General features: G+C 47.2%; 1 protein-coding gene across 3 annotated transcripts in view; it reads left to right on the forward strand.

The window, feature by feature from the left end:
• The window catches only part of LOC134927841 (uncharacterized), a 552,652-nt gene that overhangs the window by 151,829 nt on the left and 383,132 nt on the right, over positions 1-17,691 (forward strand). For 2 of the 3 annotated variants that reach the window (XM_063922898.1, XM_063922896.1), the window contains exon 4: positions 7,073-7,129. The exons of the other annotated variant lie outside the window; for it this stretch is intronic. In XM_063922898.1, coding sequence (XP_063778968.1) covers positions 7,073-7,129 — 57 coding nt within the window. The remainder of the gene's footprint in view (positions 1-7,072; positions 7,130-17,691) is intronic. 3 annotated transcript variants of the gene reach the window in all.

A 17,691-nucleotide genomic window follows, 5' to 3' on the forward strand; every position in this document is an offset into this window, starting at 1 on the left:
TGGACCTCTTCCATCTTCGGCATCTGCAAGGGGGGTCGGCGGCGCGGCTCCGGGACCGGACTCCATGGCTGGGCCTGTGTTCGATCCCTCTGGAGCTAATGGTGTCCAGTAGCCTAAGAAGCCAATCCATCCTGCACGCAGGTGAGTTGACTTCTCTCCCCTAAGTCCCTCGATGCAGTGAGCCTGTTGCCAGCAGGACTCACTGAAAATAAAAAACCTAAAAACTTTTTCTAAGCAGCTCTTTAGGAGAGCCACCTAGATTGCACCCTGCTCGGACGGGCACAAAAACCTAACTGAGGCTTGGAGGAGGGTCATAGGGGGAGGAGCCAGTGCACACCACCTGATCCTAAAGCTTTATTTTTGTGCCCTGTCTCCTGCGGAGCCGCTAATCCCCATGGTCCTGACGGAGTCCCCAGCATCCACTAGGACGTTAGAGAAATGTACATATACATAAATGCAGGGCTGATATGAAAAAATTAAAATTGATATAGAATAAATTATAAAGTATGAAATGAGAATGGAATAATGAGATAAAATGAAATAAAAGTAAATATAAATACAAATAATAATAAAAATAGATATAAATAAATGTAAATGTAAATGTAAATATAAAAATAAATATAATTATTGATGATAATAATAATAATAATAATAAGGAAAATAAATATGAAAATGAAAATAAAAATAAATATAAAAATAAATATAAATAATAAATGTAAAAATAAATAATATATATGTAAAAATAAAATTAAAATGAATAAAATGATAAGGAATAGGTGAGAGACCTGTGGGAACATAAAAAAAGGGGAAGGACTAATATATCAAGAATAGGTATGAAATGTAGAGTGTAGCAGGGTGGTGCAGAATGGTGGGAAAAGTGAGATGTATGTGTAGGCGTGAATTGTGACAGACTTTAATGGAGTGATTATGTGAGTGGGAGTGCCGTGATGTGTGGGTATATAAAGGGTGTCAAAATGATGGTGAGGAGTGTATTCAGGGTTTAATTAAAGGTTATGTTTTAATATTATATATATTATCTCTATCATAACAAATGAGTGCTCCCAAAAAAGTTTTTTTTGTCTTTTTCTCTTGCTTTTTCCAATTGTAGTATAACCTACAAAATTCCTGGGAGCACCGCCAATCATTAGCAGTTTAAGATCTACTTGATAACTGCATGTATATTGGTATTTTCATTGTAATATTTATTGTGGTATTCTAAGAAAATTGTTTGACTAGTGCGGCTCCACACACAACACCCAGGAGTGGATATGGGCCTAAAGTTAGTCCCCATTAAAGTGCAGATTTCGGCCTTATCTGTATTCTTTCAGAAGGAATTGGCTTCTCTCCCAGAAGTCCAGACTTTTGTAAAGGGAGTGCTGCACATCCAGCCTCCTTTTGTGCCTCCAGTGGCACCATGCGACCTTAACGTGGTGTTACAGTTCCTAAAATCTCACTGGTTTGAACCTCTTCAAACAGTTGAACTAAAATTTCTCACTTGGAAGGTGGTCATGTTATTGGCCTTGGCATCTGCGAGGCGGGTGTCCAATTTGGCAGCTTTGTCTCACAAGAGCCCCTATCTGATTTTCCATGTGGATCGAACGGAGTTGAGAACTCGTCCTCAATTTCTACCTAAGGTGGTTTTGTCGTTCCATATGAACCAATCTATTGTGGTGCCTGTGGCTACGGGTGACTTGGAGGATTCCAAGTCCCTGGATGTAGTCAGGGACTTAAAAATTTATGTAGCCAGGACGGCTCGAGTTAGGAAAACAGAGGCACTGTTTGTCCTGCATGCGGCCAACACGGTTGGCGCTCCTGCTTCTAAGCAGACTATTGCTCGCTGGATCTGTAACACGATTCAGCAGGCTCATTCTACGGCTGGATTGCCTATACCAAATATCGGTAAAGGCCCATTCCACTAGGAAAGTGGTCTCTTCTTGGGCGGCTGCCTGAGGCGTCTCGGTATTACAGCTTTGCCGAGCAGCTACTTGGTCGGGTTCAAACGCTTTTTAAAAATTCTACAAGTTTTATACCTTGGCTGAGGAGGACCTCATGTTTGCTCAATCGTGCTGCAGAGTCATCCGCACTCTCCCGCCCTGTCTGGAGCTTTGGTATAATCCCCATGGTCCTTACGGAGTCCCCAGTATCCTCTAGGACGTAAGAAAATAAGATTTTAAACCTACCGGTAAATCTTTTTCTCCTAGTCCGTAGAGGATGCTGGACGCCCGTCCCAGTGCAGACTATTTCTGCAAGGCTTGTATATAGTTGTTGCTTACATAAGGGTTATGTTACAGTTGAGATCAGTCTCTGGCTGATGCTGTTTTGTTCATGCTGTTAACTGGTTTAGTATATACCATGTTGTACGGTGTGTATGGTGTGGGCTGGTATGTATCTCGCCCTTAGATTAACAAAAATCCTTTCCTCGTACTGTCCGTCTCCTCTGGGCACAGTTCTTTAACTGAGGTCTGGAGGAGGGGCATAGAGGGAGGAGCCAGTTTACACCCATCTAAAGTCTGAGTGCCCATGTCTCCTGCGGAGCCCGGCTATACCCCCCCATGGTCCTTACGGAGTCCCCAGCATTCTCTACGGACTAGGAGATAAAGATTTACCGGTAGGTTTGAAATCTTATTTTCCCTCCATCTCATAAACTGAACAGTCTCTTTGAGGGAGTCTGGTCAAACCCTGAAAAGAAATTCCTGATTCCCAAAAGAATTCAGGCAGCTTACCCTTCTCCTGTAGAGGACAGGAAAAGGTGGGAATATGGAGGCTCTCCCGTATAAAGGCGAGCCCTTGTTTGGAAATGGGCTGGATGCCTTAGTTTCTGCGGCTACCGCAGGTAAGTCGACATGTTTGCCTAATGCTCCTGCGCTGGCGAAAGAGACACATCACTCTCAGATGCAGTCCTTTTGGCCCAATAAATACAAAAAGGGTAAAGGTTCCCTTTTCTTTGCGGGTAAAGGAAAGGGAAAAGGTAAAAAGTCCACAGCATCTCCGGGATCACAGGAGCAGAAATCAACCTCTACTTCTGCCAAATCTTCAGCATGAAGCTGGGGCTCCCTTGCGGGAGTCCGCTCAGGTGGGGGCACGTCTGAAGCTCTTCAATCAGATTTGGGTTCAATCTGGCCTGGACCCGTGGGTCTTACAAATAGTGTTCCACGGGTACAAGCTGGAGTTTCAATACATTCCCCCATGCCGATTTTTCAAATCGGCCTTGCCAGCTTCTGTCCCATTCAGCGAAGTGGTATCAGCAGCAATACAAAAATTGTGTCAGGGTCAAGTGATTGTCCTGGTTCCTTTGTCGCAACAAGAAGGGTTTTATTCAAGCCTTTTCGTAGTTCCGAAGCCGGATGGCTCGGTCAGACCAATTCTAAATCTGAAAACACTGAATCTCTACCTGCAAAGGTTCAAATTCAAGATGGAATCTGAGGGCTGTGATTTCCAGTCTGGAGGGAAAAGACTTCATGGTGTCATTGGACATAAAAGATGCCTACTTACATATTCCTATCTATCCTCCACATCAAGCTTATCTGAGATTCGCAGTGCAGGATTGTCATTACCAATTTCAGACGTTGCCGTTCGGGCTAACCAAGGCTCCGAGGGTGTTTACCAAGGTGATGGCGGAGATGATGGTTCTCCTTCGACAGCAAGGAGTCAATATAATTCCTTACCTGGACGATCTCCTGATAAAAGCAAGGTCCAGGGTAAGGTTGGTGAAGAGCATTGCACTCTCCCTGACAGTACTTCAATAGCACGGTTGGATCATAAATTTTCCAAAGTTACAATTGGAACCGACGACAAGATTATCGTTTCTGGGGATGATACTGGACACAGAAGTACAGAGGGTATTTCTTCAGTGGAAAAGGCTCTGGAAATCCAGAGAATGGTCAAACAAATTCTGAAACCAACAAGAGTGTTGATTCATCAATGCATTCGGTTGTTGGGGAAGATGGTAGTGGCTTACGAGGCCCTCCAGTTTGGCCGAGTCCATGCCAGAGTATTCCAGTGGGACCTGTTGGACAAGTGGTCTGGATCCCATCTACACATGCATCAGAGGATAATCCTGTCATCCAAAGCCAGAATTTCGCTCCTGTGGTGGCTACACAGTTCTCACTTCCTAGAGGGACGCAGGTTCGGGATTCAGGACTGGTTCTTAGTAACCACGGATGCAAGTCTCCGAGGCTGGGGAGCAGTCACACAGGGGGAAAGCTTCCAAGGAAGATGGTCAAGAAACCTGTCTTCGCATAAACATTCTGTAGTTGAGAGCCATTTACAACGGCCTTCTACAAGCGGTGCATTTTCTTCAAGATCAACAGATTCAGATCCAGTCAGACAATGTAACAGCAGTGGCGTACATAAACCGTCAAGGCGGAACGAAAAGCAGAGTGGCAATGGCTGAGGTGACAGATCCTCCTCTGGGCAGAAAGACATGCAAGAGCTCTGTTGCCAATTTTCATTCATTCCGGGATTGGACAACTGGGAAGCGGACTTCCTCAGCAGACACGATCTCCACCCAGGAGAATGGGGCTTCCACCAAGAAGTCTTCGCAGAGGTGACAGGTCACTGGGGTGTTCCTCAAGTAGACATGATGGCATCTCGCCTCAACAAGAAGCTTCAGAGAGATTGTTCCAGGTCAAGAGACCCACAAGCAATAGCGGTGGATGCACTAGTGACCCAGTGGGTATTTTGGTCGGTGTACATGTTCCCTCCACTTCCACTAATTCCAAAAGTTCTCAAGATCATAAGATGAACAGGGGTTCGGGCGATCCTCATTGTCCCAGACCTGCCAAGGAGGGTTTGGTATCCGGATCTTCAGGAGTTTCTCGTAGAAGATCCTCGGCCTCTTCATCTTCGAGAGGACCTGCTACGGCAGGGGCCGTGCGTATATATCAAGACTTACCGCGGCTATGTTTGACTGCATGGCTGTTGAGCGCCGGATCCTAGCCAGAAAGGGTATTCCCAAAGAAGTCATTCCCACTCTTATTCAGGCCATGAAAAGGAGTAACGTCTAGATATTACCACCGTATTTGGAGAAAATGTGTCTTGGTGTGAAACCAAGAAGGCTCCAATGGAAGAATTTCAGTTAGGACGTTTTCTCCATTTTCTTCACGTGGTGTGGATGCTGGCTTAAGATTGGGTTCAATCAAGGTCCAAATTTCGGCTTTGTCCGTTTTCTTTCAGAAACAATTGGCCTCCCTTCCGGAAGTTCAGACGTTCTTGAAGGGGGTTTTGCACATCCAACCTCCTTTTGTGCCTCCTACGGCACCATGGGATCTTCTTAACGTGGTTTTGCAGTTCCTTCAATCAGATTGGTTTGAACCTCTCCGGGAGGTGGAGTTAAAGTTTCTCACTTGGAAAGTGGTCATGCTGTTGGCCTTGGCATCTGCAAGGCGGGTGTCTGAGTTAGGGGCCTTGTCTCACAAGATCTTCCAAACTCGTCAGCAATTTCTTCCAAAAGTGGTTTCTTCTTTCCATGTAAACCAACCTATTGTGGTGCCAGTGGCTACTGACACCTTCGCTGCTTCAAAGTCTCTGGATGTGGTCAGAGCTTTGAGAATTTGTCGCAAGAACGGCTCGGATACGGAAAACAGATGCACTGTTTGTCCTGTATGTTCCCAACAAGATTGGGTGTCCTTCTTCTAAGCAGACAATTGCGCGCTGGATCAGAAGTACGATTCAGCACGCTCATTCCACGGCAGGATTGCCGAAACCGAATTCGGTTAATGCCCGTTCTACAAGAAAGGTGGGCTCATCCTGGGAGGCTGGCCGGGGGTGGTCTCGGCATTACAGCTTTGCCGAGCAGCTACTTGGTCAGGGACAAACACTGTTGCTAAGTTTTACAAGTTTGACACCTTGGCCACTGATGACTTAAAGTTAGGTCAATCGGTTCTGCAGGGTCATCTGCACTCTCCTGCACGTACTGGAGCTTTGGTATAACCCCATGGTACTAAAGTGGACCCCAGCATCCTCTAGGACGTATGAGAAAACAGGATTTTTATACCTACCGGTAAATCCTTTTCTCCTAGTCCGTAGAGGATGCTGGGCACCCAACCCAGTGCGTACTTTACCTGCAGTAGTTAATTTGTTATAGTTTTACATAGGTGTTGTGTTCAATTGTTTTCCGTACGTTGTTGCAGTGGTCATGCTCGTTGGCATGTGTTATGTTGTATGCCATGTTGTGCGGCGTGGTTGAAGTGTGAGCTGGTGTGAATCTCACCATTAACTTAAAAGTAAATCCTTTTCTCGAATTGTCCGTCTCCCTGGGCACAGTTCCTATACTGAGGTCTGGAGGAGGGGCATAGAGGGAGGAGCCAGTTCACACTCTGAAAAAGTCTTAAAGTGCCCATGGCTGCTGCGGAACTGTTTATACCCCATGGTACTAAAGTGAACCCCAGCATCCTCTACGGACTAGGAGAAAAGGATTTACTGGTAGGTATAAAAATCCTGTTTTTTTTAATGCATCAACGTCTTGCGTATGTAAAACTGAATATAGTGTATTCACAGTGAGTGTTGTACATTTAGATCACTGTACAACATTAATGTTGAACGTCCAGTTTACGTTCTGGTGTAATTTCTGTTATGCATTCCACCTACCAAATTAAGGTTGGATTTATGGACAGTTTCAAGTTTAATATATATTTAATAGTTTTTAAGGCTGATCATCCTCTTTGGGGAGTGACTTTGCACTGGTTGGTTTAGAAGTAATGGTTACCTTGTTATTGTAATATGCCCATTGCTGATTTGGTTGAGATGGTGCGTGGTAGGTAATAGCTGCCTATTACATTTAGCAAGAGACGAGTTAGCTCAGTTTATGTATTTAACTTCCGGTTTTCTAATCACCTGCAGCACTGCCAGTCCAACTATAAGAATGCAGGATGTTTAAAGTTCTACTGGCATTATGTCGACACTACAGCACCTACGTTCCGGGGATCGACACAGTGACTGTTGATTCCATAACTACTTCCTCATTTCCTCTATTTTATTTGCCAAAGTTATAATCTGGTACTTGCTTTTCACAACTGCGGTGTATGAATACCACGTGAATGTCAGTACAATGTATGGTCTTTAATCTTTTCAGAGAGAATTGCTTTGCTTGATTTTGTTGAGGATCCCAAACGAACAGTTTCTCTTGTTGGTAAGTTGTATGATTTTAGTTTAACAGCATTTCTGTCAAAGTCACTACATTTTAATGTTTCCTTTTCTTCCTTGTACTAAAATGCATGACTAGACATTATCAAAGCACTTAATGCATGGGGAGGCAGTGAGTTGACCGCCTGTCCCGGCGGTAAGGATACCGACACCGGAATCCTGACACCAGCTGAAATACCGGTGGTCGGAGTCCTGACTGCCGTCTGGTTACCTCTCTCTTGGGTGGTGGTCCACACCACCACCAAGAGTGGAATAGAAACCTGTGGCGACTAAAGGTAGTCACCAGGCCCGAAGTGGGGTGAGCGAAGCGACACGCTGCGTGACCGCCGGGATCTCGTACTGATACCAATGCATGATCTACAGGAGATCTCCCACAGGTAAGCACTTAGATTTGATTTGGGGTTTCTGCGGCTTTTTTTGTTTTTATATTTATGCTGCTCCAGTTTTCTGACTTTCATTAAAATAAATAAAATCTGCCCCCCGCTCCCCCCAAAAAAGAAAAAAAAGAAAATTAGCAGAACTGTATGAGGCCTATTCATTTGTTTGCGGAGTTCCCTGCTGGACATCTATAGCAATGGGTGTCTATCAGAGCTATCAAATTGTTGCTCCGATCAGACGCCCATTACCAGTTAACGCGCCTGACTGAATGGTCTTCCAAAGTCTTGGTTTCGGCGCTCAAACTACGGACTTTTTAACACATTTTTCTGTCCCCTCCTGAGGCTATGAGAAAAAATGTGACTGCTGCAGCTAATCGGCATCTTATTGGAGAAACAGCTGAGTGGTAGCTCGCCGTGTGCTTTGGTTATGCTCCTGGAAGGGCAGAGTCTAAAAGGGCATTGGAAGCTCTGCGTTTCGCTGGAAACATTCTTTTTTGTGCAGAATTGGATAAAATTGTGACTACACTGGCAGCTTCTATGTCTGTCTGCTTTTTTGCCATCAGCATCTAACCAAAAAGCTTTTTACACGACAGGTTGTCTCCAGCAAGGCGGCTAAGTTGCGCACTAAGCAAGCCTGGACCCCAGGATGGGACGCCGACTTCTGCGATTCGCAGCCTCATGGTGCCAGTCAACTACAGACGCCTAGGTGGGAGAAGTGGTCTTTGACGGGTATGCCCTCTTTTATGAGTCGGGTCGCCCCTGCAGTTTTTTTTTTGCACCAGTCCTCCATATGATCCAGGCACATCCATGGAGCTCCATTGAGCTGTTAACCCTCCATTTTTAGTAAAGACTTATCACTGTTCCCCGAATATAATAGGTGAAGGGTTTTTACTACCCTCTATTCCTGATTCAGAAACCCAGTGGGATCTATCGGCCTATCCTCAATCTGCAATCACTGAACACGTTTTTGTGGGTGCCCAGATTCCGTGTGAAAAAGCTATGGTCTATTACTCTGGCGTCGGAGCCAGGGGCCTTTATGGTATCCCTAGATGTTTGGCACGCCTATCTACATGTCCCTATAGCACCTATTCATCAGAGATTCCTCCATTTTGCTGTTCTGCAACAGCATTATCAGTTTGACACAATTCTTTGGGGTGGCTGTGACTCCACGGGTATTTACCAAGCTGATGGCAGTTATGGTAGCTCAGCTGCATCGTCAAGGGATCAGGACACTCCCATATTTGGACGACTTGTTGCTCTTGGCACAGTCTCAAAGTTTTGCACCGCCATCTTCAAATACCTTTTGCCTTTCTACAAACTCACGGGTAGTTGATCACTTTGGAAAAGTGCTCCGTTGTCCCTTCACAACGGATGTTGCATCTAGGGGCTCTCCTGGATTCTCAGGAACCGAGACTCTTCCTGCCAGCGGACAAAGTTGCCAGACTGCAGACAAGAGTTTGCAAGTTACTGCACAATCCCCGGGTGTCCATACATTCGCCAATGCAGGTTCTGGGGTCCATGGTCTCCACCTGAGATATTAGAGCAAGAAAGTGGGTATAGATACTATGTTCAGTGCGCATTAATTAGAGCAGCTTAGTGATGTACCACGGTGACCTCGAGGTAACTCTCTAGACCAGGCATTCCCAACCACGGTCCTCAAGGCACACCAACAGCGCAGGTTTTAGTGATATCCAGGCTGCAGCACAGATGGTTAAATCAAAATAACTGAGCTACTAATTAAGTCACCTGTGCTGAAGCCTGGTAATCACTAAAACCTGCACTGTTGGTGTGCCTTGAGGACCGTGGTTGGGAATGCCTGCTCTAGACAATACCTCCAACCCCCACTAGTGGGATACATGTGCAAAGAAAAAAATGGTACCAATACATACACCGAGCGCGTCAGATGGAGATCAAAGGGCCACTAGTATCAGTAGTCCTCATATATGGATTTTCCCAAAAGAGACAAAAAAAAGTGCATATAGTGAAGCAAAATTTTTAAATGTACATGGGAATTTTTGCAGTTAAAAGGCATTTATTATACACATAAAAAACATCAATCCCCACACGGTTAAAAGTGTGATAGCAGTAATAAGAGTGACACAAAATGCAATGTGTCTATCAGCAATTGGAGTATCCACACAGGGAGTCCGAATGGACAATTACCAGAATTGTATGAAAAAGAGTGCATATAGGTGTAAAGTCCACAGCAGCTGCAGCGACTCCTTCACCTCCCCTCCGGTAAGGCGTCCAGGATCTCCCTCCAATGGTCAAGTCAATATAGCCAACGCGTTTCTACCCTGTTCATCGGGTCTTTATCAAGGCTTTCCAGAGGGGAGGTGAAGGAGTCGCTGCAGCTGCTGTGGACTTTACACCTATATGTACATTTAAAAATTGTGCTTCACTATATGCACTTTTTTTCGTCTCTTTTGGGAAAATCCATATATGAGGACTACTGATACTAGTGGCCCTTTGATCTCCATCTGACGCGCTCGGTGTATGTATTGGTACCATTTTTTTCTTTCCACCTGAGATATGGTGGAGTATGCCCAATTTTCACTCCAGGCCCCTACAACATGTAACCTTTTCAGATGGAACGGGCAGTATCATCAGGTCAGTGCCAAAACAATGTCTATCTCTCACCTGGTGGCTACAGACATCACACTTGGACAAAGGACAGCCATTCTGGATTCTGGAGTAGGTGTTCCTCACCACAGATGCCAGACTTCGCGGAGACGGCGCAGTAACCGGTCCACATGTCTTTTAAGGTTGATGGACGCCAGCTGAAAGTCTCTCGTCAGTCTTGGAACTTCGGGTGGTCTACAGAGTTCTCGTTTAGACTCAGAATTTACTACAGGACAGGCCTTTGCAGATTCAGCCCGACAACGCCACAGCAAATTATCAAAGGGGCACTTGAAGCCATCTGGATATGACGGAGGGGGAGCGCACGCTCCAGTGGGCCGAGGCTCACCTTCCGGCCATCTCGGCAGTGTTTCTGCCAGGGATCCTCGAGTGGGAAGCAGACTTCCTTATTCGGCAGAACGTCCACAACGGCAAATGGGCTCTGCACCCGAAGTGTTCCAGAACCTGGTAAACAGATGTGGTCTGCCGGATGTAGACCTGATGGCCTCTCTTCACAATCACAAGGTCCTATTCTACGGATCCATGACCAAAGATCTACAGGAAACCTTCATGGACGCTCAAGCAGTTTGGTGGACCTTCTATCTGGGATACCTGTTTCCTCCGGTATCGCTGTTACTCGGTTATTTGCAAGTTCAAACTGGAAGGAGGCACTGTGATACTGATAGCTTCCGCATTGCCCAGGCACTATTGGTTTGCCGATCTCCAAAATCTGTCCATGGACATGACATTCTTGCTTTCACAGTGACCAGACCTGTTCTCGTGGTCCCTTTCTGCATCGGGACCTGGCTTGATTGTCTTTGACATCTTGGCTCTTGATCATCAGAGCTGAGGGGTTCCCAGATGCAGTGATGCGGGCTCGGAAGCCATCTTCAGCCCGCATCTATTACCGGATTAGGCACGCTTATTTCAAGGGTACTGGCCTTTCTGCGAGCAGGGTTAGACCTTGATCTCCGCCTAGCATCCTTGAAAGTACAAGTTTCTGCACTATCAGTGTGGCTTTAACGAAAGATTGCTCCACTACAAAATATACATTCTTTTCTCTTACGTCCTAGAGGATGCTGAGTACTCCGTAAGAACCATGGGGATAGACGGGCTCTGCAGGAGACATGGGCACTAAGAAAGAACTTTAGGTATGTGTGTGCACTGGCTCTTCCCTCTATGCCCCTCCTCCAGACCTCAGTTTATTACTGTGCCCAGAGGAGACTGGGTGCATTACAGGGAGCTCTCCTGAGTTTTCCTTAAAAGAAAGTATTTGTTAGGTTTTTTATTTTCAGGGAGCCTGCTGGCAACAGACTCCCTGCATCGAGGGACTGAGGGGAGAGGAACAGACCTACTTTAATGTTAGGCTCTGTTTCTTAGGCTACTGGACACCATTAGTTCCAGAGGGAAGGGAACGCAGGTCTCACCCCGCAGTTCGTCCCAGAGCCGCGCCGCCGTCCTCCTTGCAGAGCCGGAAGACAGAAGCCGGGTGAGTATGTGAACAAAGAAGACTTCAAAGGCGGCAGAAGACTTCAGATCTTCACTGAGGTAACGCACAGCGGTAGTGCTTTTCACCATTGCTCCCACACAGCACACACAAACGGCAGTCACTGTAAGGGTGCAGGGCGCAGGAGGGGCGCCCTAGGCAGCAATATGGCCCTCCAAAGGTGGCAATAAACTTATATACAGGCTGGGCACTGTATATAAGAAGATTCCCCACCATATTTTGAGGGGGCGGAGCTTGTTCCTCAGCACTCACCAGCGCCATTTTCTCCACAGCACACCGCTGAGAGGAAGCTCCCCGGACTCTCCCCTGCTTACACGGTGAAAGAGGGTTTTAAAGAAGGGGGGACATAATTTGGCACAAATAGATAATTACAGCGCTACCTGGGTAAACATATAGTGTGTTTTTTTTCCTGGGTCATTAGCGCTGGGTGTGTGCTGGCATACTCTCTCTCTCTCTGTCTCTCCAAAGGGCCTTTGTGGGGGAACTGTCTTCAGATAAGAGGTTTCCCTGAGTGTGTGGTGTGTCGGTACGCGTGTGTCGGCATGTCTGAGGTAGAAGGCTTTCCTAGTGAGGAGGTGGAGCAAATGAATGTGGTGTCTCCGTCGGCAACGCCGACACCTGACTGGGTGGATATGTGGAATGTTTTAAGTGCTAATGTAAATTTATTGCACAAAAGGTTGGACAAAGCTGAGTCCAGGAATTATGCAGAGAGTCGGGCCCTGCCTGCCCCTATGTCGCAGGGACCCTCGGGGTCTCAAAAGCGCCCACTATCCCAAATAGTAGACACTAATACCGACACGGATTCTGACTCCAGTGTCGACTACGATGATGCAAAGTTGCAGCCAAAATTGGCTAAAAGTATTCAATATATGATAATTGCAATAAAGGATGTTTTGCGTATCACAGATGAACCCCTTGTCCCTGACACGAGGGTACACATGTATAGGGAAAATAAACCTGAGGTAACCTTTACCCCTTCTCATGAGCTGATCGAGTTATTTGAAAAGGATTGGGAATCTCCAGACAAGAAACTGCAGATTCCCAAAAGGATTCTTATGGCGTATCCTTTCCCGACTAAGGACAGGATACGGTGGGAATCCTCCCCGAGGGTAGACAAAGCGTTGACATGCTAATCCAAAAAGGTAGCGCTGCCATCCCAAGATACAGCTACCCTCAGGGATCCTGCTGATCGCAAGCAGGAGGCTATATTAAAGTCCATTTACACACACTATGGTACCTTATTCAGACCAGCGATAGCGTCGGGTTGGGTTTGTAGCGCTGTAGCAGCGTGGACAGATACCTTATCTGCAGAATTGGATACCCTGGATAAGGATACCATTTTATTAACCCTGGGTCATATTAAAGATGCTGCCTTATATATGAGGGATGCTCAAAGAGACATTGGCCTACTGGGTTCTAGAGTCAACGCTATGTCGATTTCTGCTAGACGAGTCCTATGGACCCGGCAATGGACAGGTGATGCCGACTCAAAGAGGCATATGGAGTTTTTACCTTACAGGGGTGAGGAATTGTTTGGGGAAGGTCTCTCGGACCTGGTCTCCACTGCTACGGCAGGTAAATCAAATTTTTTGCCTTATATTCCCTCACAGCCTAAGAAAGCGCCACATTATCAAATGCAGTCCTTTCGGTCACATAAAAATGAGAGCGCGAGGATCGTCCTTTCTTGCCAGAGGTAAGAGCAGAGGGAAAAAGCTGCCATCCACAGCTAGTTCCCAGGAGCAGAAGTCCTCCCTGGCCTCTACAAAATCCACCGCATGACGCTGGGGCTCCGCTGAGGGAGTCCGCCGCAGTGGGGGCACGTCTTCGACTTTTCAGCCACATCTGGGTTCACTCACAGGTGGATCCCTGGGCAGTAGAGATGGGTTCCCAGGGTTACAAGCTGGAAAATTCGAAGAGGTGCCTCCTCGCCGGTTTTTCAAATCGGCCTTACCAGCTTCTCCCCCAGAAAGGGAGATAGTCTTAAACGCAATTCAAAAATTGTGTCTTCAAAAGGTGGTGATCAAAGTTCCCCTACTTCAACAAGGGAGGGGGTATTACTCAACCCTATTTGTAGTCCTGAAACCGGACGGTTCCTTGAACCTATACTTGAAAAGGTTCAAGTTCAAGATGGAATCGCTCAGAGCGGTCATCGCCAGCCTAGAAGGGGGGGATTTTATGGTGTCCCTGGACATAAAGGATGCATACCTTCATGTTCCCATATATCCACCTCATCAGGCGTACCTGAGATTTGCGGTACAGGATTGTCATTACCAATTTCAGACGTTGCCATTTGGGCTTTCCACGGCCCCGAGGATTTTCACCAAGGTAATGGCGAAAAGGATGCTGCTCCTGCGCAAGCAAGGGGTCACAATTATCCCATACTTGGACGATCTCCTAATAAAAGCGAGATCACGAGAGCAGTTGTTGAACAACATGTCACTTTCACTGGAGGTGTTACAGCAACACGGCTGGATTCTCAATATCCCGAAGTCACAATTAGTTCCTACGACCCGTTTGACCTTCTTAGGCATGATTCTGGATACGGTCCAGAAAAGAATTTATCTTCCGATAGCAAAGGCCCAGGAACTCATGACTCTGGTCAGGACCTATTGAAGCCAAAACAGGTGTCGGTGCATCACTGCACTCGAGTCCTGGGAAAGATGGTGGCATCTTTCGAGGCCATTCCTTTCGGCAGGTTCCATGCGAGGACCTTCCAATGGGACCTACTGGACAAGTGGTCAGGGTCACATCTACAGATTCATCAGTTGATCACCCTGTCACCCAGGGCCAGGGTATCTCTCCTGTGGTGGCTGCAGAGTGCTCACCTTCTGGAGGGTCGCAGATTCGGCATTCAGGACTGGGTTCTGGTGACCACGGACGTGAGCCTCCGAGGTTGGGGAGCAGTCACACAGGGAAGACACTTCCAAGGTCTTTGATCAAGTCAAGAGACTTGTCTCCACATCAACGTCCTGGAACTAAGGGCCATATACAACGCCCTTCGTCAAGCGGAGACTTTGCTTCACGACCTACCGCTTCTGATCCAGTCAGACAACATCACCGCTGTAGCTCATGTAAACCGCCAAGGCGGCACAAGGAGCAGAGTGGCTATGGGGGAAGCCACCAGGATTCTTCGCTGGGCAGAAAATCATGTAGGCGTACTGTCAGCAGTGTTCATTCCGAGAGTGGACAACTGGGAAGCAAACTTTCTCAGCAGACACTATCTACATCCAGGAGAGTGGGGACTTCATCAGGAAGTCTTCGCACAGATTGCAGTCAGTGGGGCCTGCCCCAGATAGACATGATGGCGTCCAGCCTAAACAAAAAACTACAGAAGTATTGCGCCAGGTCAAGAGACCCTCAGTCGGTGGCAGTGGACGCCCTAGTGACACCTTGGGTGTTCCAGTCGGTCTATGTGTTTCCTCCTCTTCCTCTCATCTCCAAGGTGTTGAGAATAATAAGAAAAAGAGGAGTACAGACCATTCTCATTGTTCCAGATTGGCCACGAAGGGCCTGGTATCCGAATCTGCAGGAAATGCTCACGGAAGATCCGTGGCCTCTTCCTCTAAGACAGGACCTGCTACAACAGGGGCCCTGTCTGTTCCAAGACTTACTGCGGCTGCATTTGACGGCATGGCGGTTGAACGCCGGTTCCTAGCGGAAAAGGGCATTCCGGATGAGGTCATTCCTATTCTGATAAAGGCTAGGAAGGACGTGACAGCTAAACATTATCACCGTATATGGCGAAAGTATGTTTCTTGGTGTGAGGCCAGGAATGCTCCTACGGAGGAATTCAGTCTGGGCCGTTTTCTTCACTTCCACAAACTGGAGTGAATTTGGGCCTAAAATTAGGTTCCATTAAGGTTCAGATTTCTGCCCTATCCATTTTCTTTCAGAAAGAGTTAGCTTCTCTCCCAGAAGTACAGACTTTTGTGAAGGGAGTGTTGCATATTCAGCCTCCTTTTGTACCTCCGGTGGCGCCTTGGGACCTTAATGTGGTGTTGAGTTTCCTTAAGTCGCACTGGTTTGAACCACTTCAAACAGTGGAATTAAAATTCTCACTTGGAAAGTGGTCATGTTGTTAGCCTTGGCTTCGGCTAGGCGAGTGTCGGAATTGGCGGCTTTGTCTCATAAAAGCCCCTATCTGGTTTTCCATATGGATAGAGCTGAATTGCGACCCGTCCTCAATTCTTGCCTAAGGTGGTTTCCTCTTTTTATATGAACCAACCTATTGTGGTGCCTGTGGCTACGCGAGACTTGGAGGATTCCGAGTCCCTTGATGTGGTCAGGGCTTTGAAAATTTACGTAGCCTGAATGGCTAGGGTCAGGAAAACAGAGACGCTATTTGTCCTGTATGCTGCCAACAAGGTTGGCGCTCCTGCTTCAAAGCAGACTTTTGCTCGCTGGATCTGTAACACGATTCAGCAGGCTCATTCTGTGGCTGGATTGCCGTTGCCAAGATCGGTTAAGGCCCATTCCACTAGGAAGGTGGGCTCTTCTTGGGCGGCTGCCCGAGGGGTCTTGGCGTTGCAATTGTGCCGAGCTGCTACTTGGTCGGGTTCAAACACCTTTGCAAAGTTCTACAAGTTTGATACCCTGGCTGAGGAGGATCTCCTGTTTACTCAGTCAGTGCTGCAGAGTCATCCGCACTCTCCCGCCCGTTTGGGAGCTTTGGTATAATCCCCATGGTCCTTACGGAGTCCCCAGCATCCTCTAGGACGTAAGCGAAAATAAGATTTTAAACCTACCGGTAAATCTTTTTCTCCTAGTCCGTAGAGCAGGCATTCCCAACCGCGGTCCTCAAGGCACACCAACAGTGCAGGTTTTAGTGATATCCAGGCTTCAGCACAGATGGTTAAATCAAAATAACTGAGCTACTAATTAAGTCACCTGTGTTCAAGCCTGGATATCACTAATACCAGGACTGTTAGTGTGCCTTGAGGACCGTGGTTGGGAAACACTGCCGTAGAGGATGCTGGGCGCCCGTCCCAAGTGCGAACTACTTCTGCAAGACTTGTATATAGTTTTTACTTACATAAGGGTTATGTTACAGTTTTCATCAGTCTCGGTCTGATGCTGTGTTGTTTTATACTGTTAACTGGTTCGTATATAACCTAGTTATACGGTGTGAATGGTGTGGGCTGGTATGAATCTTGCCCTTGGATTAACAAATCCTTTCCTCGTACTGTCTGTCTCATCTGGGCACAGTTTCTCTTACTGAGGTCTGGAGGAGGGGCATAGAGGGAGGAGCCAGTGCACACCCATACCTAAAGTTCTTTCTTAGTGCCCATGTCTCCTGCGGAGCCCGTCTATCCCCATGGTCCTTACGGAGTCCCCAGCATCCTCTACGGACTAGGAGAAAAAGATTTACCGGTAGGTTTAAAATCTTATTTTTTTCTCTTACGTCCTAGAGGATATTGGGGTCCACATTAGTACCATGGGGGTATAGACGGGTCCACTAGGAGCCATGGGCACTTTAAGAAATCAATAGTGTGGGCTGGCTCCTCCCTCTATTCCCCTGCTACCAGACACAGTTTAGAAAATGTGCCCGGAGGAGCCGGTCACGCTTTGGAGAGCTCCTGAAGAGTTTCCTATTTTTATTTTAAATGTTTGTTATTTTCAGTCAGGGCTGTTTGGCAACAGCCTGACTGCTTCCTTGGAGTTAATGGTCCCGTTTCTCTGCTGACAGGACTCTGAGCTCCAAAGGGACCCATTCGCAAGCCACACTTTGGCGCAGCATACCCTCCCGCAGCACGTCACCACCCTCTAACAGAGCCAGAATATGAAGAGTGGTAAATACAATGCCGGCGTCCTGGTTAGCGGGGCGCCGATGGGAATGGCGGCACAAGGGCTGAAGCGCAGCTCTGGCTGCAGGCTGTGCTTCATGGGGCTCAGACATACCCACGCTGGCGGTGTGTCCCGCTGCGAGGGGCGCGCTGAGCCTCCGCTGATGCCCACACTGGCCACAACGTGCTAACAAGGGTTTTAACTCTTCGTTAGACATTTTTTGCCTCAGGGGCAGTATTAAAAATGTGGGAAGCCATGTGC

The sequence above is a fragment of the Pseudophryne corroboree genome, chromosome 5 (assembly GCF_028390025.1).
Source record: "Pseudophryne corroboree isolate aPseCor3 chromosome 5, aPseCor3.hap2, whole genome shotgun sequence".
NCBI lineage: Eukaryota > Metazoa > Chordata > Amphibia > Anura > Myobatrachidae > Pseudophryne > Pseudophryne corroboree.